The 26,451-nt window shown below is 48.9% G+C and overlaps 2 protein-coding genes across 6 annotated transcripts; one reads left to right on the plus strand and one right to left on the minus strand.

Moving 5' to 3' along the window:
* Positions 1 to 658: 658 nt before the first annotated feature.
* Positions 659 to 11,737, plus strand: SMIM11 (small integral membrane protein 11). Of its 5 annotated transcripts, XM_070252575.1 has the most exons (6): positions 778 to 799; positions 2,234 to 2,319; positions 3,582 to 3,664; positions 4,299 to 4,401; positions 9,245 to 9,422; positions 11,690 to 11,737. In XM_070252575.1, exons 4-5 carry the CDS (start codon positions 4,390 to 4,392, stop codon positions 9,407 to 9,409), a joined length of 177 nt encoding a protein of 58 aa, XP_070108676.1. In that variant the 5' UTR covers positions 778 to 799; positions 2,234 to 2,319; positions 3,582 to 3,664; positions 4,299 to 4,389; the 3' UTR covers positions 9,410 to 9,422; positions 11,690 to 11,737. The 5 variants fall into 5 exon arrangements, with proteins under 5 accessions (XP_014591837.1, XP_070108678.1, XP_070108676.1 ...); XM_014736351.3 differs by lacking the exon at positions 2,234 to 2,319 and having other exon boundaries at positions 659 to 799; XM_070252577.1 differs by lacking the exon at positions 2,234 to 2,319 and having other exon boundaries at positions 659 to 799; positions 4,304 to 4,401.
* Positions 11,738 to 22,873: 11,136 nt separating this feature from the next.
* On the minus strand, positions 22,874 to 23,822 carry C21orf140 (chromosome 21 open reading frame 140). Its single transcript, XM_014736493.3, has one exon. The coding sequence runs from the start codon at positions 23,750 to 23,752 to the stop codon at positions 23,021 to 23,023; it is 732 nt and encodes a 243-aa protein (XP_014591979.1). The 5' UTR covers positions 23,753 to 23,822; the 3' UTR covers positions 22,874 to 23,020.
* Between the last annotated feature and the right edge of the window lie 2,629 nt (positions 23,823 to 26,451).

The following is a 26,451-nucleotide window of genomic DNA, read 5'->3' on the forward strand; positions in this document are numbered from 1 at the left end:
GTCCTTTCCTTTGCACTCCCTAGCATTTTGTACCTCATCATCACACAATGTCATAACGGGATCGGGAGTTAGACCGCCTGGGTTCAAACCTAGATTCTGTCGCTGCAATTCGCGCGTTGTCTTGCGTCAGCCACTTAACCTCCCTTTGCCTCCGTTTCCTCATCCACAGAAGAGTGAGCCGAGCCGTGGTAAGAGCTCTGTGAACATTCCTGCTCGTTCCCTTGTATTTGGGCGTCCAGTTTGCGCTCTCCCCGAGCAGGGACTGAGTATGCTCAAACTCTGCATGCGTTTACGAAACATTTGTTGAATGAAGGTATCTGAGAACAGTACCAAGCACCCTGCCGCTATCCCAAAGGAAAATGCATGCATTTTGTCAACGAAGATGAACGCTGTTTGGAAACTTCTGGGGACCCACGTGTGCTCAGACAGCTGCGAGGAGCACTCAGGGAATGAGGGACAGGCGAGGACCGAGGGGCCCCGCGACGCCCCGCCCTCCGCCAGTCCTCCTCCAGCTCGGATAAATTCGGAATGAGAACACACCCCAGGAGCGGGCTCAGGTACCCGACCCACTCCCAGCAGCTGCTCCCCACCGGGCCAATCCCCATCCGCAACCCGCGCCGCAGCTGCATAAAGGCCGCCCAGGCTACTGCGCCGGCGCGGGGTGGTGTGCCTACGAAGGCCGCTGGGCCCACTGCGCCGGCGCAGAGCGGTGCACTTCGGGACTGGTAGTTCCCCGCGGCATTGTGGGAGTCGTGGTTTGTCTGCGGGCCGGGCGCTGGAGCCTCCGCGGCCTGGAGCTGTAAGTGGATGACGTCCGGGTCAGCGGGATCCTGACCCGAAGCAGGACAGCTCTTTGGGGACCTGGGGAGTCCGGCTGGCGGCTCGCGTTCGCGCTTTCTCTCCAGGACGCCCGCCAGCTGGCCCCCGGCTGTGGGTGGGGACCTGGGGGTTGACGGCCACCCCGGCCCGCACCTACGGAGCGCCCCTGCCTGGCCGGGTCATCCAGGCGTCGCGAGCTCCGCGGACCCGGCGCCGGGGGCGGCGTGTTTAGGCCGGCACGCGGTCCGAGCGGGGCCCAGAGGCAGCCAGAGGGTGTTGGTGTCCGAAGGGTTTTGGGGGACGAGCGAATGTTCTGGACGCCGTGTTCTGTGGAAGGGTGAGGGATGCGGTGGCCGCCCTTGGCCCCCATCCTGGGGTCTGAGCAGGGCAGGTGTTCCTCTCCAAGTGTCGGGCTGAGGCCCAGCCCCTCTGGCCCTGGGAACCCCGGCTGACCGGGCTGTGGGGCTCAGAGGTCCACCAAGTGATGCCCAAGCTTCGCATGGAACCTCCCCTCCCCCAACCAGCCCTACCTCAAATGATCAGGTGAAGAGTTGGGGAGAAAAGGGTAGAGACTGGGAATGAGAACAGCTTCCCAAAGTTCACACTAAGGACACAGCCTAACTAGTGGCTGGAATGAGCTTAGACACCAAGAGACAGACGGATCCTTGAGTTTGTTAGGTGTGCCAAGAAGAAAACATAGTTTGTGGCCAATCCATTCTCTGTATTGCTTTAATCGGCCTAACCAAAATGAGTGAATAATTTTTTTCTGTTTTCTAGGCGAAATCTGGCAAAGGAAAAAATTAGGATTTTTTGCAGTAAAGGAAATAGAATGATTTCTATCTAAGCCATTGGTTCTTGAGTTTAAGCTGAAACTGTGGATAGTTCTGGGGAAGTTTAAAATTTCCTGCACTTCATAGATTTTATGCCTCGCCAAATTGTCCCCATGTTGTTGGTTTTTGCAGTTCAGCCCTCAGATGCCAGCTGCCTCCTGTTTCTAATACTGCATGCGGTGTACATATGGCAGCCGAGCAAATAGCCCGCGGATATTTTTAGCTTTCTCAGTTGTCCTCATTTGCTGAAGTCCTGCGGGGTGCTACAGAAATGGCTGAGTTGGAGCATGTAATTGAAGGGAGGTGGGGAAAGGTTATAATTTGGAGGCAGTGGGTGGAAATGAGCCAGCTTGCTCTGCCCTCTCGTCTCCTACCCTCACGGGACCCCTTTCACTACTTGGAGGTTGATATTAAATGTTTCTTTCCTGAAGAGCTTGAATTTATCGCTCTAGGTATGACGTCGAGGCAGCTGCCAGTGTATTTTTCCAGTCAGGTTCTGTGATATCAGAGACAGTGGTGACTTAGGAATTTCAGAGTTGTTCTTTGGATTCTGCTTTTAAAAATAAGAATGCTTTGTTTTAAAGAGATTAGTGACTTGCTCCAGGTCACATGCCCTGCCGTTGGTGTCACCAGGAATAGAGTCCGCATCTGCAGTTCTCCGGGTCCACAGGTGGTTCTTGATACCTTGTCCTTTTGTCTTGCAGTGACTGCTGTTTGCCGTGCATGCCCCTCATGTATGTTCTTCAGCTTGGCATGTCCATTAGTGGCAGGAGGGATATTTGTCATAACAATAATGGTTATTTATTTAGTGCTTTCTGTGTGCTGAGTGTATACAATCCGCTCTCTGAAGGAGAATTTACAGATGGGGAGCTGAGGCTTAGAGAGGCCCAATGGCTTGTCCAAGGTCACACTAGTAAGCATAGTACATGTTTGCCCAATGGCTGGACCACTGGGTGTTCTTTTAGTTTATTTCCTCCTCTAAGCTTTTTGGACCTATTTGTTGTCCTTGACCTTGGGAATTAATCTCTTACCTACTTCAGTTCGCTAGATATGTAGTTTGGCCTCAGAAAATTTGTCAGGAACAGCCAAACTCACTTATTGCATTTGTACAAAACTCAAAGTAGAAGTTTTAAAAATAAAATTTCCATGACCTTAAACATTTTATTTTGATTTACAAATGGGTAAACCCTGAGACTATTAGAGATTACTCGAAGTGAAAATTCCAACAGCAGCTTATAACATGTTAGGAAAGTATTTCTCCAGTGCGCATCAGCATCTGCTGCTACTTAAAGATGAACAGGCCATTTATACACAAAGGTAACAGGCACCTTCAATCGCCGTCGTCACATTCAAACAGGTGTATGGTGTAAATTCCTGTCCTTGGCTTATCTGACTTTGAAAAAGTTATGGGGAAAACCTGGCTATCTCGTGCCACCTGCCAGCTTGTTTTCATGATCGTGTGTGACCTTGAATAGATGAGGTATGACCTTTTTATATTCAGATGCTTTTGTAAGCGAAAGTTTTTCTACAACATCTTTCCTGAAGTTCATCTCATCCCCATTCTAAAGGTCTGTGGAATTTTCTGCTGCTTTTCTGAATTCTAAGTGCATTGAAAGAAGCTCCCTGGTGATTGTTGAATGCAGAGCTCTCTGCCTGCATCAGGTTAAGACTCGGGAGCCACGTGGATGGGTTCGAATCCCGGTTCCCACCGTGTGACCCTGGATGCATTATGTAATCTTTCTGTTCCCTCGTCTCGGAAGTGGAGACAATAAACTCTCCCTCGTAGGACTGCTGTGAAGGCAGAACGAGTTCATGCATCTGTGCACTTCAGCATGCCCGCACGACAAAGGGAAGCTGTGATTATTGTGCTGTAAGTGCCGAATTTCAGAAAACCTAGGGCCATCTAGTTGACACCCCTTTCTTCATTGACAGATGGGACCGAGGCCCCCAGAGGGAAGTCACTTTCCAGAGTGTGTAGGTTCTCCATCCAGAGCTCGAGTCTTCTGAGTCTTGGGGTATGTGTCGTATTCTAAAAATGGTGGCATACAGGGCCTCAGAGCAGATCCTGTGCTCCGCTGTGTCCCTGCCATGTCACTTCCTGCCTCACCTCCTCCTCGGTCTCCCTCACGTTTTAGAGGGAATCCTAGATAGGAATTTCTTTCTTAGGACAGTTTTTTCCCCCTGTCGTTTATTCCCTTCCCTCCAGATGTTTTTTAAATACCTAGATTAGCTTAATTAACACTCAGAGGACCTGAGCACCAGAAAGGCACTCAGCCACAAACTGGCTCGTAGGGCAGGAGTGGGTGGAGGAACAGATTCTGGACCCGGGCTCTCGTGTCCTCAGATGGATGGGAAGGAGCATGTGTCGCCTTAGGAGCAGCGCTGCCCCGTCCACTTGGGCCCAGGCTCCCAGCCCTGGTGAAGGGCAGCGAGGAGATCTTTCTGCCCAACAAGGGCCAAGGCTGTCTCAGCCCTCACCTGGGCCATCTGCTTTCCACCGGGCTCTGGGTCTTGTGGGAACCCTTAACCCTCCTCTCTACAGAGCTTGCTCTCTTTGCTCATCTGCCCTCTCTCCATCAAAGAGGAGTCTTCCTAAGGTGGTCTGCTCTAGAAAGCCCAGACTGACCTGTTTCTTCTCTTCTCCACCAGAGCAGTGGGTCCTGGTCTTCCAGCTCCCTCTGCTCGTTTGCCTGTCTGCGTGGACCTCATTGATCGGGAGTGAATTCACGGCTGGTCCAACATGAACTGGAAGGTGAGAATAGTTTTAAACACTTAGGGCTTGGCTTTGTTCTTTCTCCTGATTCTAAGAATTCAGAATGATAGTTTTGTAGAGGTAAGTTGATTAAAAAGATTAAAGCAGGAATCATAATAACATTTAATCTTTTAAGTTAAAACATATAAATGTACATTTGTTCATCAGACTTTTGGAGGCAGGCGAGGCCTTTTCTTTGCCAGGGTGTCCACTGCCTCCAGATCTGCCTTACTTCACTTGCAAAAACCACGCCTTTGAAGTTTCACCTACAGTGTTACATTTTGCTTTCTTTAAAGTGGATTAAGATCTTACAAAGCAATCTGTACACAAAGTCTTTCCAGATTGTAATGCTCTTCCCTAATCTTTTATATTTGTGTTGCCAACAGCATTTTTTTTCCAACTCAAATTAAGCCTTTCAAAGCATTCGGTTAGTTTTCATGGAAACAACTTTTTCTTTTATGTGGTCATATTGCATAAGTGTCAATGTTTAAATAAATTATCTGTTATAACATCAGGTACACTTAAACTGGCTGGGGAATAAACACCACTGACCCTTGTGAAACATGAGATCAGCTGGTGGGAGCAGAAGTTCAAGGGCAGCTGATGAGGTTCCCATTAACCATGGGCAGCAGTCTGCGGGTCTTAGAGAGGGAGAGGAGAGTGCCCCGTTAGATCTCTGAAGTAGCAGGGTGAGCTTGGGAAGTTGGCTAACAGAGCAGCCCCTAAAATACGTGTTTATTGTAGATTCTTTGAAAAGTATGAAATCAAATAAAAATCATACATCGTCTCACCATCCAGAGATGGCTGCTGTTAACAATTTTGGTGTATTTTCTTCCAGTATTTTTTTCCATATATATAAGTTTAGTGTGTGTACTTTCAAATTTAGGTTCTTGTTGTACATGTTTTTTCAATTATTATAAGCATTTCCTTGTTCAAAACATCCACCTGCTTTCTGTTGCAAGAACTGGAAAGGTCTGGAAGCAGGATCCGGGAGCTAGGAGAGTACAGACCCTCCCTCCTTCTCCAGCTCCTTGGGGCACGGGCTTGGGGTCCCTGCAGGAGGGCTGTGGGGACTTCTCCAGAAGAGCCTGGTTGAAGTGAAGGAGGCAGAGCGAGGATTCTGTGAAGGGTTGAAAATTAGGCGCATTTGTTAATCAGGTAGTGGGGTTCCAGAGCTCACAGTGAGAGGGTGGGAGAGAGAGGGTGTAAGGGGAAGAAGCAGAAGCACTGGGGGTGGGAGTTAGGGCGGGACTTCTGCCCTCTGCAGCACCGAAAGGACGGCAGGCAGTAACTGTGCTACAGGCCCTGTCAGCAAGGTCAGAGCGCTGTGCTTGGTGCCGCAATGGCTCTCACACTTCAGCATCAAAACCACTGTGTTAATAGGCCTCTTGTGGCTCCCACCCCCGCGTTTCTGATCGCGTAGGCCTGGGGTTAATGAGTTCCCAGCTGATGCTAATGCACACTGGTCTAAAGCAATGCACAGAGGAAGCTTTCTTTTTAGTGGTGGAGTGACATCAACCCACTTGACCCCCCAGGCCAGTCCTACTTTTGACAAAAGGACTCCTTTCTGTATCAGGAACAAAATCCACCTGGACCTTCCCAGCTTTAGGCAGACACACAGCACCATGGCTGCCAGGGAGCAACGTCATGTTTAAAAAGGGAGACCTTCCCTTTAGCATCGGAAAGGAGTGGCCTCTCCTTGTGCCCTGACTGCTCGGAGCCCCAGGAGGCTGGAGGATTATGTAGCCCCCGGTGCATTCCCTCTCTGCCTTGGGGGCCTGTGGCCGTCAGTCAGCACTGCCTGTGCATTGGCAACAGAGTGTAGCCTCATTCTTTAAAGGGTCAGCCATTCTCATTACGGAGGTGTTGGGGTTTTGTTTAAAAAAATTGGTGTAGATGTAGTCCACCCCAACAATATTTTATTCATTTACCGCCTTGAGGGTTTGCATGTTTTGAAAGTTAATGTGAGAAGGGGTTTGTTAGAAGGAAATCAAAGGAAGAGATTCAACACCACTGAAGCCTGGTACCCCAGAGGGCAGGACCGGGGCCCCTTAGTACGCAAGAAGGCCCCTTTGCTTCAGCCCTTGTAGCATCCTTGACCTCTCCTGCCTCTGCTCTGGCCCCCTCTCAAACCTGAAACTTCTGCCTCTTGTCACCTCCTCTCCATTACCTTTAAAAAGAAAGTAAATACCAAAACCTCTTAGCTGTGCCCATCTGTGGATGTGTTACCATTTCAGTGGATTTTCTAACTTCTGATTGAGAGAGACATTACTGTAGCTGCTAAAGCTAAGTTTCGTGTTTAGCTCACGCGGGCGACACCCTGGGCTGTGATGTGGGCTCCATCACGGTAGGACTCTCGTGGCTCATCCGTAGATCGAGAGACTTAGAAGATGGTAGCTCTTCCAATATGAACAGGGCTCAGTTAGCCTAGAAAATCCTAGTGAACATAAAAAGAGGTGTATTTCAACAAATTCGTGATTTTTGCCTCCAAAGAGACAAATAACATTTAACATTCTTTTCTTTCATAGCTGATTTATAAACGTGGAGTCAAGCCTCTTCTCTCTAAAATGAGAACCTTCCAGAAAGTAAATGACTTAGAGGATGATTTGGAGGAGGTGGGGAGGTTGGCCATGGGTCTCAGGAGGAAGGACCTGGAAACCAAATCAGCGTTCTAAGCTGCTTATGTTTGTCGAGATAGAAAGTTTCACTTTTGTAACTTTTTTAGTCTTTTGTATTGTTGCCAGAGTGATCTTTCTGAAGTGCATATGTTCTGTTTATTCTCGACTGTTAAAATGATTTTGTGGTTGAAAACTATTACCTAGTGACTCCGAGTGTTCTTGTGTTCCTATTGTTTTAGTTAAATTAAACCAATTTAAGTATTTGGAGTCCTCCTTTTGATACCTGTTATGTTCCTACTGCGTCGCATTGCAGCCTTCCTCAAATGTCGGTAAGGAACCCGTTCAGTAACTTCAGAGGTGGTGGTTCCAGCTGCCTTTGGTAGGGTCAGTAGCCACGCCGTCGTTGATTTGCATAATTTACTTGTGAAATTGGTGAGGATCAGGGAGAGCAGCATGTCTGTTACAGTCGTGTGTGGTGATGACGACTTCAGGCTTTGGGGCAGTCGGAGCACAGTCAGACCCTCACCTTTCTGGACTTGACGTTCTCTCAGCCGTAAAATGAGGACAGTCTGTCCGCCTCGTGGGGACACTCTGAGGATTAAAGGGAGAAGTCTGTGTGAGGCGCTTAGAGCACAGGAAGCTCCCAGTGGGTGGTAGCTGATGCTACAGCTTCCATATGTGAAATCTTCGTCTAGGTCTGAGTCATAAAGAATTAGAATAAAACTATAGGAACATACGTGTACATAATTTCTCATTTCATTAATGCCATTTCATTGAAAATCAGGAATCAGTGGAAAGAAGCCTGGCACGGGGGTTAGAATGTTCTGTCCCAACTCTGGCCTCATCAGGAATTAGCTGTGTGATACTGATTGATGTCTCAACTGCCAGGAGCTTTACTTTCCTTGTTTATAAAACAAGGTGGTAGACTGAGTCATCTTTAAAATCCTTTCCTGCCCTTCAGGTCTGTGAGCATATTGTTCTCAGCTAAAGTTTTCACTAACTAGTTTCAGATTAACTGGAGCTACACTGTTAGGGGGAGGACAAGTGTACTCCCTGTAGTAGAATCTCATTCTGCGGGTGTTACATATCATACGTGGTGTTTGGCAGTTTAACTAATGATTTCATTAGAATAAGTCCTACCTAGTCCTTTAGAATAATGATCATTCAACAAAAGTGTACCTTTTTGCTTTATTTGGGAAGGTTTTTTTTTTTTTTTGCTTTAGGAAGATTCACCCTGAGCTAACGTCTCTGCCAGTCTTCCTCTATTTTGTATGTGGGCCACCACCACAGCACAGCTGCCAACGAGTGGTGTAGGTCTGTGCCTGGGAACCGAACCCAGCCTGTCAAAATGGAGTGCACTGAACTTAACCACTAGGCCATGGGGCCAGCCCCAGGTAGGAATTTTTAATCGCACCAAAAGCTCATAATTATCCTTCAGGTCATACTAATCATGTTGACAAATCTAGCATAGTATTTGCCTTGAGATACTATTGTGGTAGATAGAATTTCATAAGAAAGCTCACTCGTGCAAAGAGGAATTCAAATCCCCGCTTGTTCCCCAGACTTCATGTTAGCCAATGGCTTAAAACTTCTCTCCAACAGAAAATTACAGGAACAGTAAATAGTGGCCATGATTTAATGTTTTAAGTTTTGTTGTATTTTATTTTTGTATTTATTTTACATTCAAGTATGAGTGCTGATGGGTAGCTGGAACCAAGAGGAAATTGTGTACTAAAGTAGAAGAATCCAGAAGGAAGGTCTGGTCCAGCCTTCCTTCACAGGTGAAAAGGAGGAAGCTCAGAAAAGTCAAGTGACTGACCCAGGTCGCACAGTCAGTTGGTGGCAGAGTGGAGCCGTCACCCAGGCTCCCTGGCTCTGGCTCCTTGCACTGGACCACGCTGCTGCATCAGAAGCAGAGGGCCTGGGTGATGGGCAAAGTACATGGTCAGGTCGTGAGAGACCAGCGTTATGACGTCTGTAGTCTACTGGTGGTCCTCTCGGTGAAGCCAGCAGCCAGGGGGTGATGAAAGGCAGAGCTCAAACCAGACTGTCAGTGATGTGGGGACAGGCACCATGTCTGTCCTGCTCACCAGTGAAGCCCCAGCACCTGGCCTAGTGCCTGTTACATAAGAGGTGCTCGGTAAATGTTTGTTGACTGACGGAACATAAAAGAAACACTCCTTATCAACTGCAGAACGTTGAGAGTGGTTTCTTTCTTCTTTAAGGTGCTTGAGCACGTGCCCCTGCTGCTGTATATCTTGGCAGCGAAAACATTAATTCTCTGCCTGGCATTTGCTGGAGTCAAAGTCTACCAGAGGAAGAGACTGGAAGCAAAACAGCGACAGCTGGAAGCTGAGAAGCAGCAGCAGGCGGAGAAGAAAGACAACTAAAGGGAAATCAGAGGTACTGGGACTTTGCAAGTGTGAACTGTACGGTGGGTCAGGGTGGGCCGTCCTCGGATGTGAGAGCTCAGAGAACCCCACGTCCCTCGGGTCTGGAGGCGGCTGAGGGCTCGGGGCCCCGCCTGTCCTCTGAGGTCGGGCTGCTGTGGATGAGGGGAGTGCAGATCCCAGCCCTTGAGCCAGGGCACATGTGTGATCCGTCCGCGCCTCGGCTCTGAGCCTGCCTGGTTCTCCCTTAGCGGGAGTGCTGGTGCTTTCCAGCTGCTGGGCCACAGCACTCCTGGGAATTTCATGAAAGCGGTGGACCTTCTCCTCGGAGAAGTGCACATACTAGAAATACCTACAAGTGTGTGTAAAATTCCTCCCGGGTCATTTGAAACCCCTGCCTGTGCCTGAGATCAGAAACCCTCTGTCTTCAGGATGAAGTCTGACTCCTGGGTACGGCGTGTAAATCCCTTCCCAGTCCAGGTTACATTTGCGCTTCTGCAGCCCTCTCCCCGTGCTCCTGCAGGCCACTGCTTCACCACAGTAGACTGTCAGGCCCCTCTGCCACTGCTTGTTGGCTCCCTGGCCTAGAGGGCCCTTCCCAAAGACGACCTCACCAGGCACGAAGTCTTACTCCTCGTCGTAGCCCAGTGCCCACAGCGCACACAGGGTGCCCGGAACGTGTTTGTTAAGTACATCAAGGCACCAGGAAGTTGTTATTAAGCCCAGTGAGAGAGTTATCATATGACAGTTAGCGGTCTCCTTAATTCTGGTGTGCTGTCCAATTTTTTCATTTATCAGGTTGAATTCTGTGCTTCTCTAAAAGTTAGAGGATTCAAATATCATGGTAGGTGGTTCCAGATCAGTGATTCCCAAACTTGGCTAGCAGTCAGAATTGCCTAGGGTGCTTGCTAAAAATTCAGATTCCGGGGCTGGCCCGGTGGCACAGCAGTTAAGTTCGCACGTTCTGCTTCCGTGGCCCGGGGTTCGTTGGTTCGGATCCCTGGTGCAGACATGGCACCGCTTAGCAAGCCATGCTGTGGCAGGCGTCCCACATATAAAGTAGAGGAAGGTGGGCACGGATGTTAGCTCGGAGCCAGTCTTCCTCAGCAAAAAGAGGAGCATTGGCAGCAGATGTTAGCTCAGAGCTAATCTTCCTAAACAAAATAAATAAAATAAAAATGAAAATACAGATTCCCAGGCTCCAGCCTCAGAGAGATTCCGTTTGCCTGTGGTTGGGTCTGGACATCTGTTCTTACGTAGTCGTCTTAGCAACAGGTCACTGTAGGAACCACAGGGCTGGTGACATCCAAAACCCCACCCACGCTGAGCTTCCATGCTTCTGGAAAGGTGACCTCCCTTACAGTACCTGCAGACTTGTCGAGGGTACGGGCAGACTTGTTAGTCGTAATAGTGGTACTTACTGAATGGTTATTCTGTGCTGGCGTTTTGCTGAGCGTTTCATACACAGCGGTGTTGTGTCGTATCCTCCTCCTGACAACTCTGTGAGGTCCATGCAGATTGAGAAAGTGGCTCACACTGTACACGGTGAGGAGCAGAACCAGAACTGGCCCAGGTCACACACCCCACCACCGGGCCGCACCCCTGGCCGCGCCGCCTCGCTGAGCGCAGGGCCGTGAGCTGTGAGAAGGCCCGTGGCTCCCTGGTGCTCGCCGCCTCTGTCACCCGCCCGGCGCCACTCCCTGAGCCTCGGGGAGCTGCACACTTGTGCCAGGCAGAGAGGTTACTGTGGTGGAATCTCGCCTTTCTTTGTTTTTAAGATGTGTTATGGACTGAAACTCAAGAGTAGGCACTAGGGTGATGGAAAAGGGAGCAGTTAGAAATTAAGAAGGGTGAGGGAAGGCGGTTCTATTGAAATCTTGACTGAATTTCCGTTCCAGACATCATTTTGTGTGTTAACCCAAGAAGAGGAACAAAGATTGGGTGTGTGGTCATAAACGCTTCTTCCATCCCACAAACACCCACAGAGGCCTGCAGTGACATGGGGACCATGGCTCACACAGCTGCGCTTGGAGCTGGCCACGGGCTTCACATTCCCTCCCAGGGGGCAGCTCCTCAAAGCCTGGAGCCTTGTTTTAAACAAAAGGATTTCTAGATGGAAGGAAATTATGACACTAAAAATCTATTCATTAATAAATGAACTTCACTGGTTTCTGTTAGTTAATCTAAATGGCTGAACACAGGGGCTAACGCTGAGCAAGTGAAATGTTCACTATTATTTTATTAGACATTTCATGCTATCCCTTTGGTCTTCCTTTCTAGATTTTGTAATTTAAATGTCAGCTTGAGGGGACTCCAGCTGAGAAGAAAGAGAAGAAAGACTTAATTATTGAATCATGGGTCAGAGGATAAACTCCCAAACTATAGCTCTAACTTAAAATAATGTGAATTTTTATGTGCTTTTGAAAGAAACAGTATTTTGTTTACTGAAATAAAATACCTTTGTAAAAAAAGGTGTCTCTGGTCTTTGGAATAAACCAAAGTCTGTCTCTCTGTCTGTCTGTGTGTGTCTCTCTCATACACACACCCCCCTCTATGTTGTGAGAGGAGGGACTTCTGCAAACTCACCCTCTTCCAGCATTTTCTCACTGTGGGTCCCAGATCACAGGTTCGCCTCCACAGAGGACTGGGCCGCAGGAGAAGTGGCGTTGGCCACGGGGGATGGAAGCCTCGGCCTGCTCGCCGTCCCCCACCCCTCCGTCCCTCTAGTCTGCCCCCTGCCATACACCCCTTTTCTTCTCTTCCCTCCCACAAGCACTGTCACCCTTGTGCGCGTGTTTTCATTGTTGGGGGAAGGAGTTTGTCCAGGAGCGTTGATGCCTCTGCCGATCTGTGAGGGTCTGTATGGAGGATCACCGTGTGCCCGTCTGCCACGATGGGTCCCAAGTCTTGAAGAACCCCCTGCGCTGAGTCCTGTGGTGAGGGAACAGGAGGAACCCATGAGCTTTGTCCTCTTCCCGCCGGTTTGCTTGTTGGGGTTTGCTGAGAAGAGAGGAAGGGTGGACACACCGAAGGGACTTTCAGATCGGAGAGCAGGGGGCCTGATAAGACTTTTTGACTTGGCACCTAACAGACTGAGGTCTCTATTAAAAGGTTCAAGTTCTCTCACTTTTCGAGAAACCAGAGAGGATGGGGAATGAGAAAGCAGTCACCAAAGCTGTGAATGCAGTGGAGTGCTGGGTTCCATTGCCACTGGCCATGTGGAAAATTTGTGTGACTGTGTATTAATAAATGTCTACTGTGTCCCGGCCCAGATTGGTAGAAGGTGGAATTTTAAACGTGAGAAGTAGAGGGAATTTTATCTTAAATTTTCCTGTTTGCTGGATGCTGTTAATCACAATTTAGAGAGCAGGATTCACATGGAGTCAGAATTATGAGTGCAGAATAGACCCTGACCCTACAAACTGCAAATCCCAAAATAGTCAAAAGGGGGCTTTCCGTTAAGCTTGCACCCCAGCCTTCCTGCGAGTCTTTGCCCCGGAGCCTCCGTCCGCCGGGGATCTCGTGGAGTGTGAACGAATGGCCAGAGCAGAGGAGTAATGCCCTTGGGTTTCTGTGACCTGGCTCCCAAGCTTCCCTCACCTACTCAGGTGGGGCCCAGAACGACCCTGGGTCACGGCCGACCCTCCTGTCATCGTCAGAGCGCCCTCTGCAGCCTGGCAGGTGACCTGCCCGCCCTGCTCTAGAGACGCAGCCTCTGCTTCCTCTCTCTGCAGGACTAGGGTGTCACTGGTTGCCAGCACGCCTGGCATAACCCCCACCTCTGCGTGCCCTTTCCTCCCACTGCGCTCCTGCCCGTGTGCCTCATAAATCCGAAGGGGAGCGGCTGTTGGCTTTTCACGAAGAACCTTAATATGCCTAACCAGTAGATGTTTATGTTTATTTTAAACACAGGTGCTTTTCTAGGCTTTGGGACTTAAAACTCAGTTTTGGAATTTGCGGAACACCTGGCCGTCTTGGAAAATTTGTAGAGGATGACCTAAGAATGGGACTAAACCGTTGACCTCATCCGTGGGTTTTCTGTAAACAGTGTGTGGGGGTTTTTTTAGTTACCTTTCTTATACGCTTTTCCACCACTAGGGGGAGGTGATCAATCACCAGTTGGAGTTATTGATAGCATTCCACTCCATATACATGAAGTCAGTCGATTTGCAGTTGACTTTAAATAATTGGTAGGATACACGCATGCATGGGTGGATGTAGGTGGATAGATAGATGATAAAGCCCACAACTAGGACTCCATCTGGACTGCACCCATCCGGCCACTCTCTGACCATAATCGAGCATAAGTCCACAAGAAGGAGGAGACCCTGGGTGGCTGAAAGGTGTTTCAAAGACATAAATGGAAATCCATGTCCTCCATCCACAAGAGGGGCCTAGGATCCCAGATCCTATTCAATCTTATTGGACGCGTTCCTAACACATTTTTTGGATTTTCAAGCTTACAACATACTAGAAATAGAAAGGAAGAAAGGCTGTTGGCAGCAGAAATACCTTAGAGCAAGAGAGACAGTCTTTAAGCAGCAGACTAAGAGAACTCATGGCGTGATTGCCCAGTGCCGGATCAGGAACACCACATATTATGACGTGATGTTCGTAATGATGAGCTTAGTCATTAAGAAAAAGGTTAGGTTGTGTTTATATACTTTGCTTAACAAGGCAGAGACACATGTAATGTATTTCAGGAACTGAATAGTTCCAACAAAAAATCTGGGGTGCTTTAAAAAGGGTCACCTCCCCCCAAGCTATGTCCAAATTCTCATTCTAGGGAAATGTGGCTGTCTGCAGGACGCATTCCTAACGGTTTTCAGGCCAGTCTCCCTGGCTGGATTCCGTGGACGTTCGTTGAGCTCGGCTCTGTGGAGCAGGTCTTGTCCTTGTTGGACTGAAGCCGGGGGTCACAGAGTCTAGAGGTGATGAGGATTTTTAGGCTGCTTAATTTTAAAATGGTTTATGACGAGGATTTTTAGGCTGGTTACTTTTAAAACTACAGATAAGAAGCAGGCTCCGAGGAGTGGAATTTGTTTGCCCTTTGATCAGAGACAATTGCATTTGTGAAGGAAATCTCCATGCCTCACTCTCTGCCCCAGGAGGAAGGGGGGATGGCCTTATCTCTGGAAACTCTTAATGGGGAAGGCAAGAACTTAAGTTGTTTACTGTCTGGCAACCTCATGTAACTGACCCCCCACCCCAAAATCCTCCTTTGTCTTTAGTTGAAGATAATATTTGAGCGGTGACTTCTGCCATTTACTCAATCCGGTTTGATTCTTATCTAAAAGTTGTGGGACCGCCCAATGTCCGGACCCTACCGGCACTGGTACCATTTTAACTTTTTTTCCTTTGTCTTGTAAAGAGATGACTCACATACCCATGCCTTAAATTTAGCCCTAACCCTCAACTCGGAGCAGCAGCAGGAGCTCTGACTGCCCGTGGGTCCTGTCCCCACGCACCAGCTCTGCCTGCCCATGGGTCCTGTCCCCATGCCAGCGGGGGCAGCAGAAGCAGCAGCAGCAGAAGCTCTGACTGCCCATGGGTCCTGTCCCCATGCTATTCCACACTATTCTCTAAATAAAAGAGCACTACTGCCAGATGTTAAGAGTCCAAGAAATCTTTCTTTCGACTCCTCGGCTCACCGACCCCGCATCAGAGGGAGAAGAGAGTTGAGGCTGGGGTCTAAGGCGAGCACGCACGAGAGGCTGTCTAAAATGCAGACCCCTGGGCTGGATTCCAGATCCACTGCATCAGAACCTGTCGGGGAGAGACCAGGAATTTGCGATTTGATCACCCCCAGGGGATTCCGACCAGGTGGGCCTTCGAACTCCTTTTGAGGTTTAAACAGAGGGCAGAGGGAGATGAACCAGAAGCTGAGAGCGGGAGGGTGCAGAGCAGGAGAGCGTGAAGGTGGCGTGAATCCTCATTCTGCCCTTGTCCTTCCAAGCACTTTATACCTGTACCTCCAACAGTTGCTTCATCCCTTCTCACAAGTAAGGAAACTGAGGCACAGAGAGCTTAGTCACCCTGTCTGTCGTCCCCCAGCTGGCGAGAGAAAGAGACAAGATGTAGGCCTGGTGGTCCAGCTTTTCACTTCTAAGCACTGAAAGGGAAGACGGGCAGGAGTTCTTGTTCTTCCCAGTTGTGAGTCATCAAGTCTTCAAGATGGCAGCATGAGGGCCACAAGGACAGAGGCCAGGCTGGGGCGAGCCGAGGACCTGGGAGGACATGAGGAAATGGAAACACTGCCATTTGCGTTACTCAAGAGTGTGTGCATGTGTGTGTGTGTGAGTGCACGCGCAAGTGGTTGTGTCTGCAGAGGCAGGAAACAAACTTTTTTTCCTTTATTTTGGTGAGGAAGATTGGCCCTGAGCTAATGTCTGTGCCAATCTTCCTTCACTTTGTATGTGGGATATTACCACAGCATGGCTTGACGAGTGGTGGTAGGTCCAAGCCTGGGATCCGAACCTGTGAACCCTGGGCCACTGAAGTGGTGCATGCAAACCTAACCACTATGCCACGGGGCCAGCCCTGAAACAAACTTATTTTTGAACACTGTGTTAGTTGCAAGTAACTGGTTAGTTTTCAAATGATTGGCTTAATAGTTTCCTTGTGTTTCCAGATGTTTTGGACACTCTAACGTATCAATTGTGCTTTTTTCAGATTCACAATCAGCCTCATTGGATTAAATTTGGAGGTACTTCACCTAGAAACATAACGAGCTGATGATTTGAGAATTGTAGGAGAAGTTATCCTGTTTCCCCACTTTGCAGACGCTGCAAACCTCACAGGAGGGGAGAGACTTTGGTGTCTCAGGGGAAGGCAGGATGGAGGGCAAGGTTTACTCCAGAAGGCGGGAGCTTGAGCAGGATCTTGAGCAGAATCAAGGCTGAAGGCAACAGCAGAGGAAGGGAGACCGGCTGCCGGAGGAAGTGGGGAGGGAACCTGGGGGCCATCTGGGGCCCGGGCACTGAGGCCCCTGATAAGTGCAGGGCAAGGGGAAATCGAGGGAAGCCGTGCTGGTGGCCTCAGTTTCCCTTTTGGCTTGAGGCAAGGCCTTCTGCTCCAAATGGGAGGGGTGTGGGTGCATTGGGCAGAGCCCCTGGGGCTTGACCAGAGCCTCGAGGAGCCCAGCTTCTGCAACCCCCTCCCCTCTCCCTTCTCCCGTCAGGTGGAGCACCGTCCTCCCAGCCCCCTCCAGTGTCCGGTGTCCCCCCGCTTCCAGGTGCTTGTGAGTGTCAGGAGGCTGGCTGAGCTGGGAGAGAGAGAGAGACAAAGAGCCGAGCCATCAGGTGTCAGAAGGAGCAACAAGCCAAAAACGAGGGTTAAGCCTTTAGCCACTTACTGCCAGGGCACAAGACGGTACAAGCAAGAATCTAAACCCGAGGACACCCCGGCTCTTCCCATCCCACTTCCATGGAACAGCGCACCTGTCCAGGTCAGGGGGCTCCGTGCAGACGGGGGTCATCTCCCTGTTGACTGACTGCAAACAGAAGGCTCTGTTTTATGGACCCTGGCATGGGGGTGGGAGGCAAGGCGGAAGGACTGAGACTGGAAAAGTACTGGGTGCTGAGTCACAGCGGGGCAAAGTGTCTTCCAGGTGTCCCCTCCCCTCTGTGAGGAGGTGTCAGCAGAGGAGCCTGAAGACCCAGCCTCAGATGGAGATCCAGGAAGGAGGGCTCCGGGCTGGGTGTGCAGACGTGTAAGCGCTGGGCCAGCCAGGGGCCTGAGTCCTGACTGCCCCTCCCATCAGAAACCGCAGGGCCCTGGCTGCCGCCACATCTGCTGGGGGAGGTAGCTTGTGTCCCTGTGGGTCCTGTTCACTGCCTGTGGTCCAGCCTGAAAACTCACCCAGGGGGTTCAACCTGGAGTGGCCTCCTTGTGGGAAGGGCTGTGATTCCACAGCCGAACTGAAGGGGCGTCTTCCTGCTCAACACCCTTTGGGGTTCCTTTCCCTGCAGAAGAAAGCCTGGCCCCCCGCACAGGACGCGCTGTCGTTTCCTTTTCCCCTCCCGTCCCTGTCCCACTGCCATTCTTCTTCTCCTTCCGCTTGCCTTTCTCACTCTGCTCCCCACTCTCCAGCTAACACACACACAACGTTCACACAAGGTCACACACACACACACCTCTCACAGTCTCACACATGCAGTCTCTCTCACACACACACTCACACGCCTGTGCCCCAGGAAGCGGGGAGACTTGAACGCTTGCACGAGCCCCTGCCTCGAGGGCCCTCCTGTCCCCCTCCTTTGCCCATGATGAAATCCTCGCTCCTCCTCTGACTTCTGCTCCAGTCTCTCTCTTCCTGTGGCTCTGACCCCATCTCCCCAGCACCAGGCACTAGACTGGGAGCCCTCGCCACCCTGACCTCCAGCCTCCCACTGACCGAGAGATGCCCCGCCCCCCAGACCCTGACCGCTGTGAGGGCCTGAGCTCATCTTCTTTGGTACATCTGTTCCTGGCACACTTTACCAGGCAGCTAGAAAGTGCTCAAATGTTTGAGGAGTGGATGAGTGGTAACACCAAAAGGAAGGAGAGCAGGGAGTGTAGCCGAGACTGCCATTGCCACCTAAATATTCCTTCTCCTCTCCTCCCGACTATTAGAACCCTGACTTTTAGCTGGGGTCACACTGCCACCCAAAATAAAAGACTATATTTCCCAGCTTCCCTTGCAACAAAGTCTGGCCAATGAAATTTAAGTGGAAGTGTTGTGTGGAACTTCCTGGAAGTTCCCTTAAAAGGAAAGGAATGAGCCCCTCTTCTTCCCTTTCTCCCTCTCTACTGCCTGGAATGCTAATGCAATGGCTTGTTCAGCAGCCATTTTGGACTATTGAGTGGCTTTGAGGATAGAACCAATTCTAGGACAGTGGAGTAAAAGATAGGACCCTGGGTTCTTGATGAACCTGGATCCATCTCATTAACAGTGAACTGCCACTTTAACACTTCTTGTTTTGGGTCTATTTTGCTTAAATCTCTGTAGTTACATCTCCAGTACTCATAGCCCAACCCAATCCTAACTGCCCATGGAGCCAGCTGGAGAGGGGTGCGAGGGCTTCCCAATAGGAAGTCGTGGATTCTAGCCCTGAGCCACCTGTCAGTACGGGTATGCGTGCCCCAGGTGAATCAGTTGTGCCTGGCCTTGTCTTCATCTGTAAAACGAGCTTAAAGGTCACTGCCCTGCCCATGTACAGAGTGGTCGTCTGAACCTAATGAGATCAAGTATGTAACAATGATTTGTATAGCGCTGGCCTGGTGGCATAGTGGTTGAGTTCGTACACCCAGGGTTCGCTGGTTCAGATCCTGGCCGCAGACCTACACACTGCTCATCAAGCCACGCTGTTGCAGGATCCCACATAGAAGAACTAGAAGGACATACAACAAGGATATACAACTATGTACTGGGGCTTTGGGGAGAAAAAAGAAAAGAGGAAGATTGGCAACAGATATTAGCTCAGGGCCAATCTTCCTCACCAAAACAAAAGCATACCTTGAAAAAAAATGATTTGTATACATAAAACCTTCACAAATAGAAGGAGTGTGAACTGCCTGGATGGGCAGCTCCACCCTCTTCTGGGCCAGACGCGGCTCCATCAACCCCGCTGAGCTTGGACCTTCCTTGGATGGACAAGGCCAGAGCCAGGGGTATCTGGCTTCACTTGACACCTTTGGGCTCTTTCCAGGGCTGCGCCATTTTCCAACTCACCACCGACTTCTCAGGAGTCACCCTGGCCCACGGGAAGAGAGTGGGATGTGGTTGTTGGTGATGGTGAGGGCCAGAGAGGGTGGGAGTTCCGTCAGCCAACGTCTCGGGGGAATAGCGCCGCCGACATCGTAAAGTCTCTCCCAGAGGACGTGTCCAGACATGCGGGGTTGCTGGGCACTGTCACCCACTTTTTATTTCATGCGAACGCCACACATGGCTGCTCCCCAAGAGATTCTGGGCTGCACGCACCATCCTCCCTGTCCACTCCACAGGAAGAAACCTCTTATTGTCATTGACTTCCTAACCCATCACAGATGATCTCAGAAGAAATGCCAGAGAACGGAGTTTCCTTTGATCACAGTATCTTAAGATGTGTCTGCTCTTATTATGCCCTGATGATAAAAAGAAGCAAGAATTTTCCTCAAGAAGAGAAAAGGAAATGAGGTCAGCGACATCAGGTATAATTGTAGCCATACTTGCTGGAACCTGGAGCTGGACAGTAAGAACAGGAGCTTCAGGCTCTTGGGCCCTCGGGAGGCGCCAGACACGATGAGGTGGGTTGGCGTGTGCTAAGAATTTTAAAGGCCTCAAGACTAGTTTACCAGTGAGTTAACTGAGCCTCCGGGAAGGAAGGTAACTTGTCCAAAGTCTCAAAGTTAACGAGCTGGAAACTTGAGATTCCAACTAGGTCCACTCCCCCCCCCCCCCCCCCAAAGCCCAGCGCCCTCTCCGTTACTTTCTGCTGGAAGTTTCCATGCTTAGTATAAAGCAGCGTCTCTTAGTTGTGAAGACAATCCAAATTGCACATTAAACATGGTCCTTTTGGTCTCTCTGGTTGTATGGACCTTCTCTCCCCCTACTTGCCTGCCTGACAGTTAAACAAGGCCTCAGAGGGTTGGAACCCTAAATTCGTCTCACTAGATTGTTTCGGTTTTCAAACAACAATAGCTCCAGTTGGTTTATCTTGTTCATCTGAGAACCTAAAGACGTTCCATTGTTTCCTCACCACCAAGTAACGTGTCTTCAAGAGGTATTCCGCCTCTGGCTCAGTGTCCTGCTAGAATACGTTTCTGTTGTGGTGTCCAGTTGGAGATGGCTGCTTTGCCAGGAGGTCTGGTCTGATGTCAGAGGCGGCCCTTCCGCCGTGTGAACTGTAGGAGTGAGAAGGGAAAAGCTGGCCTTCGATAACTAAGCCAGGCTCGGTGGTTAGGCTCCTGGGCTCTGGAATCTGACTGGCCAAATGAGCTCCTGATGTCTCAGTTTCCTCTTGTGTAAAATGGGAAGATGGTAGAACATACCTGATGGGGTTGCAATCAGGATTAAATGAACCGCTTGTTAGTAGAGAGGCAGTGTGAATAATGGCTCTACGCATGAACTCTGGCCTTGAACCACAGCTCCTCTGCACAGGAGCAAGTTACATAACTCTGTGCCTCAGTTTACCCCATCTGAAAATGGAGATAACAGTAATTCCTACATCACAGACTATTGCAAAGATTAAATGATTCAGCAAGTGTAGCTGTGAGTGCTTTACTCTGGGTAGGTGTGTGATAAATGTGATGCTGGGGCAAAATGCACTCATGTCCCCAAACCCGGGCCACCCACACTTGGGCCTGCACAGTGCCAGTGCAGTGAAGTCAGCAGGGAGGGTTGAGACCTCCTACTTGCTCTCAGGGAACTTGAATTCTAAAACATACGTGACACAGGTGGTGAAAAAGCCCACACAAGTGTCCCACGCGGTGAGGGTTATTTCACCCGGTTAACTGCTGATGGGGAATGTGGTAGTTCAGTTGGGGGAAGAAGACTTTCTTTACCTGTGGTCAGCTGAGAAATGGTCCCCAAAGGTACCCAAGTCCTCATCCCTGGGCCCTGTGAATGTGACCTTATGTGGAAAAATCCTCCCCATCTCAAAATCCTCAACTCAATCCCATCTGCAGAGAAGATTCTGGATTATCCAGGTGGGCCCTAAAATGCAATCACGAGTGTCTTCATAAGAGGGAGGTTTGACACAGAAGAGGAGAAAGTAACATGGCCAGGGAAGCAGAGGTCGGAGTGATGTAGCCACAAGCCAAGGAATGCCGGCAGTCACCAGAAACCAGAAGAGGCAAGGAATGGCTTCTCCCTTGGGGCCTCTGGAGGGAGCGTGGCCCTGCCCACATCTTGATTTTGGCTCAGTTGAACTGATTGTAGATTTCAGGCCTCCTGAACTGGGAGAGAATAAGTTTTGGTTTTTTCGAGCCACCAAGTTTGTGGTAGTTTCTTACAGCAGCCACGGGAAACAAATACAACACCATGGGCTGTAAAGTGGGCTGTGCAACAACTGACATGGCCTGGTTCCATGTGGTCGGCTGTTGTAGGCACAGTTCATCCCCAGATAAAACACATAAGGACAAGATGCTATGGAAGTCCACCACTTGGTGGCCGAAAAGCATTGAACATCTATTTTCATTGGACAAAGTGTTTCTGAATAATGTGGGGAGGTGCAGAAAGGAAGCAGGGCAGGAAGACAAGCAAGGAATCTGATGCTTTCAGCACTGGGCCAGCAGGAGCCCCGCTCATAATCCTGTAAATGGGCAAGTCTGTTAGGAGTTGGGTAGAAATGCTCAGAAGTTATTTTTATTTTTTTAGAGCCTCCCCTTAGATCGTTTATCAACTAGTCACCCTCTAGAAGAGATCTTTAGTTGTTTTTTTTTAAAGGTATGCTTTTTCTGTTGCTGAGGAAGATTGGCCCTGACCTAATACCTGTTGCCAATCTTCCTCTTTTTTTTTTCTCCCCAAAGCCCTAGTATAGTTGTACATCCTAGCTGTAAGTCCTTCTAGTTCTTCTATGTGGGACACCACCACAGCTTGGCCTGACAAACGGTGCTAAGTCCACACCCAGGATCTGAACCAGCAAACCCTGGGGAGCCTCAGCGGAGCGCACGAACTTAACCACTATGCCACCAGGCCAACCCCAGAAGTTACTGGGGAATAATTACACCCCAGAATAATTACTTCCATTGTAAACTTACTATCTGAACAGATATAAACAAGAGTGAACTTCATGATGTGTTTAATAGGAGGCAGGCCTTTTTCTATAAAAGTGAAAAATATCACCATAAATCCTTACAATCTACATCAGCAGCAGCCCCAAACTGGAACAGGGTGCTGCTGCACCAACTGCACGTGGCTTAGCTCTCAGGGCGCTGAGATGCGACTCCATGACAAAGTTTTATGACCTCCTGTTGGGATTCTTGGGTTGGGATGGGAGATGAATTGGGTAAGGGGGTTCCACAGACCCCGTTCCCTCCACCTGTTCACCCATCAAGTCCCCCTTGAACCAATCACTGTGATAGCTTTCCAGGTTCTTATTGGGACCACCAAATTGCCTTGGAGCATCTGGATGGGATTTCACCTCCATGGATGCTTCTTGCCTTGCTTTCACGCAATGGGAAGGAGAGAGCCTGTCTGGACCACATCTCCAGCTGCTGGCAAGCTGGCTTCCTGTGGATTACGTTGGTGGGCTGAAACTGGTTGGCACACTACTTAATTTCAACTTTTTTGTGATTACGCACTTGGTTCTATTTGTTTCTCAGACCAAAATTTTGAACACACAACCTTTAGCTCTGCTCACTGCCAAGCTGGTTTAGGCTGGATTGCCTCTAATCCTCCCTGTGACATAGCCCTCAGAGAGGCCTTAACGGGATGGAAGTCGAGATCCCTAATTTACCAATGACCTTTAATGAAACCTCCAGTGAACCTAAAGTACTTTGCCAATGCCTTTAGGAGCCTCAGTCCTCACAGCATCCCTGCGAGGTCACTGTTGGAGTGTCTTTGGCTGCAGTGGTCCAGAATCGAGCCCAATGGAGTTGGTAAAGACCATGCCTGTAGCATAGTCCCACCACTTGTTGGAGGAATCACCCTCAAGAAAATTTACCAAGATAGTAGTTTTCCCATCTCCGCACTTTGTTAGTTAGTGTTTTCCATTTGCTTGGGTTTATCCTGTCAATCCCTTTGCTAATTAAATCACTTAAAAGTATATACTGGTAAGAATAGACACTGTCAATGGACTGCAAACAAAACTCCTTTCTGTTATTGATGATAAACCATTTCAGAAAAGACCAGGCTGTGTCTAAAGGGTTCAGGTAATTGTAAGGGGAAGGCAGAGAGAGCAGTTCATGGCCACAGGACTTGGCCACCTCAGGGCAACACATGATGCTCGTTAAGTTAATGACTGACTCTTTATCTTCCTTTGGCCCCATCTCATCCTGCAGCCTTCTCTCTTTGACCACAATGGCGCACCTCCCATAGGCCTTCTTTGCTGCATCACAGAACTCGAAGAAGAGGTTGTCTTCTTGTTTGACGCATAACTCATCTCTTAGGAACATCCGATATTTCCAGGGCACCCATCCTTGACTACCACCGGCATGCACAATACACCAAGTTGGAGTCTGAATGTAATATCCGTCATTAAAATCTTCCCCAGTGACAAGGCTTTCAGGGATTTCAGCTTCCCCCAAATATATGGTCTTAAATCCATCGTATTGCAGCGTTCTCAGGGTTTTCAAATACTGCAGGCATTGCTTCCTCTTGGCGGTATCAAATAGATTTCTGCTAATGATGTTTCTCAAAAGAAGGTTTGTGAAGTGAGGCATGATGGCTCCTCAAGGGTCTTTAAAAGCTGGCATGTCTCCCTCCGTGGAGATCTAGCCAGAGTGGAATGATGACCTCACAAAGGGCACTCTTACACTGGGCCAGTCCCATAGATACACTTTGGATTTCCAAGCATCATGGAACACATACTCGGAACTATTCTCTCATGGCTTATGCCGTATGGGAATGGAAATGCTATCCACATAAAATGTTTCTTTGACATCACTTCTGCAGTAAGTCTGGGACGGAGATTGGCGATTGTATTAGTTTGCTAGAGTTGCCATAACAAAATACCATGGGGTGGGTGACTTGAACAACAGAAATTTATTGTCTCATGGTTCTGGAAGCTGGAAGTCCAAGATGAAGGTGTCAGCAGGTGTGGTTTCTTCTGAGGCCTCTCTCCTTGGCTTGTAGACGGCTGTCTTCCCTCTGTGTCCTCACGTGGCCTTTCCTCTGTGTCCATGTATGACTCAGCCCTAATCTCCCCTTCTAACAAGGTCACCAGGCCTGTTGGATTAGGGCCAACCCATACGACGTCATTTTAGCATCATCACCTCTTTAAAGCCTCTCTCCAAATACAGTCACATTCCGAGGTACTGGGGGTGGTGGTTAGGGCTTCAGCATATGATTTTCGGGGGACACAATCCAGCCCATAACAACAATCTTTTCAGAGTGATGAGCCAAGTTTCTGACTCCTCTCCATGTGGTTCATGAGGATGGAGAGGAATATTTGCATCCATCCATCCAAAATATATTTACTGAGCACTTACTAAGCGCCAGGCATTGTGCCAGGCACCAGAGGTACAGCCATGACATGTCCAATGAGGCCTGAACATGTGTGTGGCATATGTCTGTATGCATGGAGTTCACACCAGCTGTCTGCCCACTCTGACAAGCAAGATAATTTTTCCAGGTGGCAGAAGAAAGTACAGCAAATAGCAAAAGAAAATCAGCCTGCGTACCTACTTTCACTGGGGCTGCGAATTCTTGAGCTAATTCAATACCCCATCTGGAAAGCAGGTTTAATTTCACGTACTCAAGGCCAAATGTCAGTTTGCTTGAAATGCTAGCAGTCTCCTCAATTTCCTTTGTTTGTATTTTCCTGCCCCCTTACGCAAAGTTAGTGATGTTTCATAAATGTGCATAATGGATTCCCTCAACTGAAGATGTGGACAAAATGATTGATCAGGTCCTTTGCCCAACTGTTGAATGGATGAGAACTTTTCCTCCCACAAGGGCTTTCTTGGGATTAAGGTTTAGGCAACCCCAGACAGTAGGACTTCTCCAGCACAGCAAAGTTAACACGAGGCCTGTGCTCTCCGAACAGCCTCTCTCAGAGGCCAGGATCAGTGGTTTGGGTTGACAATTGGCTTGTGGCCATTTTCTCTTGGGATTTTTCTTTTGGTAGCGGGAATTCTTTTTCAGACCAAATGAGACATGGACGCCAAATATGTAGAACAGAAGTGGCTGCTTCTGTGGCTGCTCTGGCTGGAGTGGTAATGGTGGTCCCAGAGGCCCCCTGTTCAGTCACCCCCTCCTCCCTCTTGCCCCAAGGGACCCTGTGGCCTGGAATGGCAGTGTGAAAACACCATACAATACAACGAAGTCAATTTTTTTGCATGTGTGTGTGTGTGTGTGTGTGTGTGAGAAAGATTGTCCCTGAGCTAACATCTGTGCCAGTCTTCCTCTATTTTATATGTGGGCTGCTGCCACAGCATGGGTTTGATGAGCAGTGTGTAGGTCCATGCCCAGGATCTGAACCCGTGAACCCCAGGCTACTGAAGCAGAGCACATGAACCCAACCACCACACCACCAGGCTGGCCCCAAAGTCAATTTTAAGACAACGGTTTTTTGCTTCTCTCATCCAATTTTTAGTTATGTATGGATATGAGAAACATGTTCAGAAGTATAGAAGGGAATGTATAATATGTTATCCTTTGTGTAAATATATATCTGTATGTAAACAAAATATACATATGAAAATTTGCTATATTTTCAAATATAAACAACGGAAGAATAAACCACACATTACTTAAAAATGCTTACCTATAAGAAGAGGGCTAGAACAGGAGAAATGAAAAAAGCAAGAAATCTAGACTTTTCTTTGTTTTTTTTTTTCAGGAAGATTAGCCCTGAGCTAACATCCACCACCAATCCTACTCTTTTTGCTGAGGAAAACTGGCCCTGAGCTAATGTCTGTGCCCATCTTCCTCTACTTTATATGTAGGATGCCTGCCACAGCAAGGCTTGACAAGCAGTGCATAGGTCTGAGCCCAGGATCCGAACTGCGAATCCTGGGCCACGAAAGTGGACTTCACTGCTGCACCACTGGGCTGGCCTCTCGGCTTTTCTGAATGTATCTTCTTTTACAGTTTTGACCAGAAAATGTAAGAATTTTACATTTTTTTTTTAAAAAAGCAAAACAAGAAAATGATCTCTAAGATACACAAATAAAACTCAAACTAATGAGCCTAACTGCTTATTGGGTCAGTAACAACAACAACAACAAAAAACCCTCAATCCAGTAGCAATGTACACTCCTACCCGCTAGGTTATGGTCTCTAAATATTGTTTCCTACTATAGGAATCAGAGATCCTTTCATTCTAGGCCTAGGGTAGGAAATGTACAAGATGAGGTTGGGACATCAAAGACTACCAGGTCTGTTGAAAGGAACTAAGAGTCAATTAAAGAAGGCTCCC

The sequence above is a fragment of the Equus caballus genome, chromosome 26 (genome assembly GCF_041296265.1).
Source record: "Equus caballus isolate H_3958 breed thoroughbred chromosome 26, TB-T2T, whole genome shotgun sequence".
NCBI lineage: Eukaryota > Metazoa > Chordata > Mammalia > Perissodactyla > Equidae > Equus > Equus caballus.

Coding starts and splice junctions, on each gene's coding strand:
- C21orf140 (XM_014736493.3), bottom strand. CDS start 23,752: ATGCCTCACTTCACAAACCTTCTTTTGAGAAACATCATTAGCAGAAAT.